The sequence below is a fragment of the Neophocaena asiaeorientalis genome, unplaced genomic scaffold (assembly GCF_003031525.2).
Source record: "Neophocaena asiaeorientalis asiaeorientalis breed wild unplaced genomic scaffold, Neophocaena_asiaeorientalis_V1.1 scaffold2579, whole genome shotgun sequence".
NCBI lineage: Eukaryota > Metazoa > Chordata > Mammalia > Artiodactyla > Phocoenidae > Neophocaena > Neophocaena asiaeorientalis.
Window position 1 is genome coordinate 109,828 of NW_020173360.1, and position 753 is coordinate 110,580.

Below are 753 nucleotides of genomic sequence, written 5' to 3' on the forward strand. Positions count from 1 at the left end.
CTAAGACCCTCTCGACTTTGCCCCGTTCCCAAGTACGGGAAATCAAAGTGCCTCGCAGCGCCGCGACCGCCCACTCAGTTACCTGTGCTTCGACGCTGCCGCCCGTCGCGCTCGCAGCCCCGGAGTTCCCAGCAGTTTCCGGGGTCTGCTCCCCGCCGGCCCATTTAACCGGCGGGGGCGGGCACCTGGTCTGAGCTGACCAGCCTCAGGCGAGACGCGCGGGTGGGGCCTCTGCAGGCCCCTCCCTCGAGGGGCAGGGAGGGCCAAGGGGCGGGCAGGTGCGCGCGCATTCCAGGCCCCCCCCCACGGCCCCCCCCCCAAGCAGACCCTGTGCGAGGGCCCAGCCCTGGCCCACCCTGCCCTTTGAGCACCTGCGCTGGCCGTCGGGCTACGAGCTGCCTCCTTTACCCGCCGCCGCTGCACCGTGTCCCCGATGCTTCGAGAGTCCGCGTGCTGCTCTCTGCTGCTCGCCCGCGTGCCCATCCCCGGCCCGACCCCGCCCCTATAGTCCGGCTTTCTCGCGTGCCCTGGGAGGTCCCGCGCCCTCGCGAAGGGCTCCACTTCCGCCGGCCGCGTGGTCACGCCCCTCGACCTTGTTTGTGGGCGGGGCCTTCAGCAGCCCCGTCCCCTCGCTGGACCGGTCGCTGGATCAGGTCAAACCGGCCCTATTAGATGATAGCCTCGTCGTGGCTCCTCCCCCACCGGGGGCGGGGCGGCCAAACGCCCCGAGGCTGGATGCAGCCGACGGAGAGA

The 753-nt window shown here is 71.4% G+C and overlaps 1 protein-coding gene across 1 annotated transcript in view; it reads right to left on the reverse strand.

Moving 5' to 3' along the window:
• G6PD (glucose-6-phosphate dehydrogenase) overlaps window positions 1–239 on the reverse strand; it is a 16,925-nt gene extending 16,686 nt beyond the window's left edge. The window contains exon 1 of the mRNA XM_024746202.1: window positions 83–239. Coding sequence (XP_024601970.1) covers window positions 83–164 — 82 coding nt within the window. The 5' untranslated portion in view covers window positions 165–239. The remainder of the gene's footprint in view (window positions 1–82) is intronic.
• Window positions 240–753: the final 514 nt, after the last annotated feature.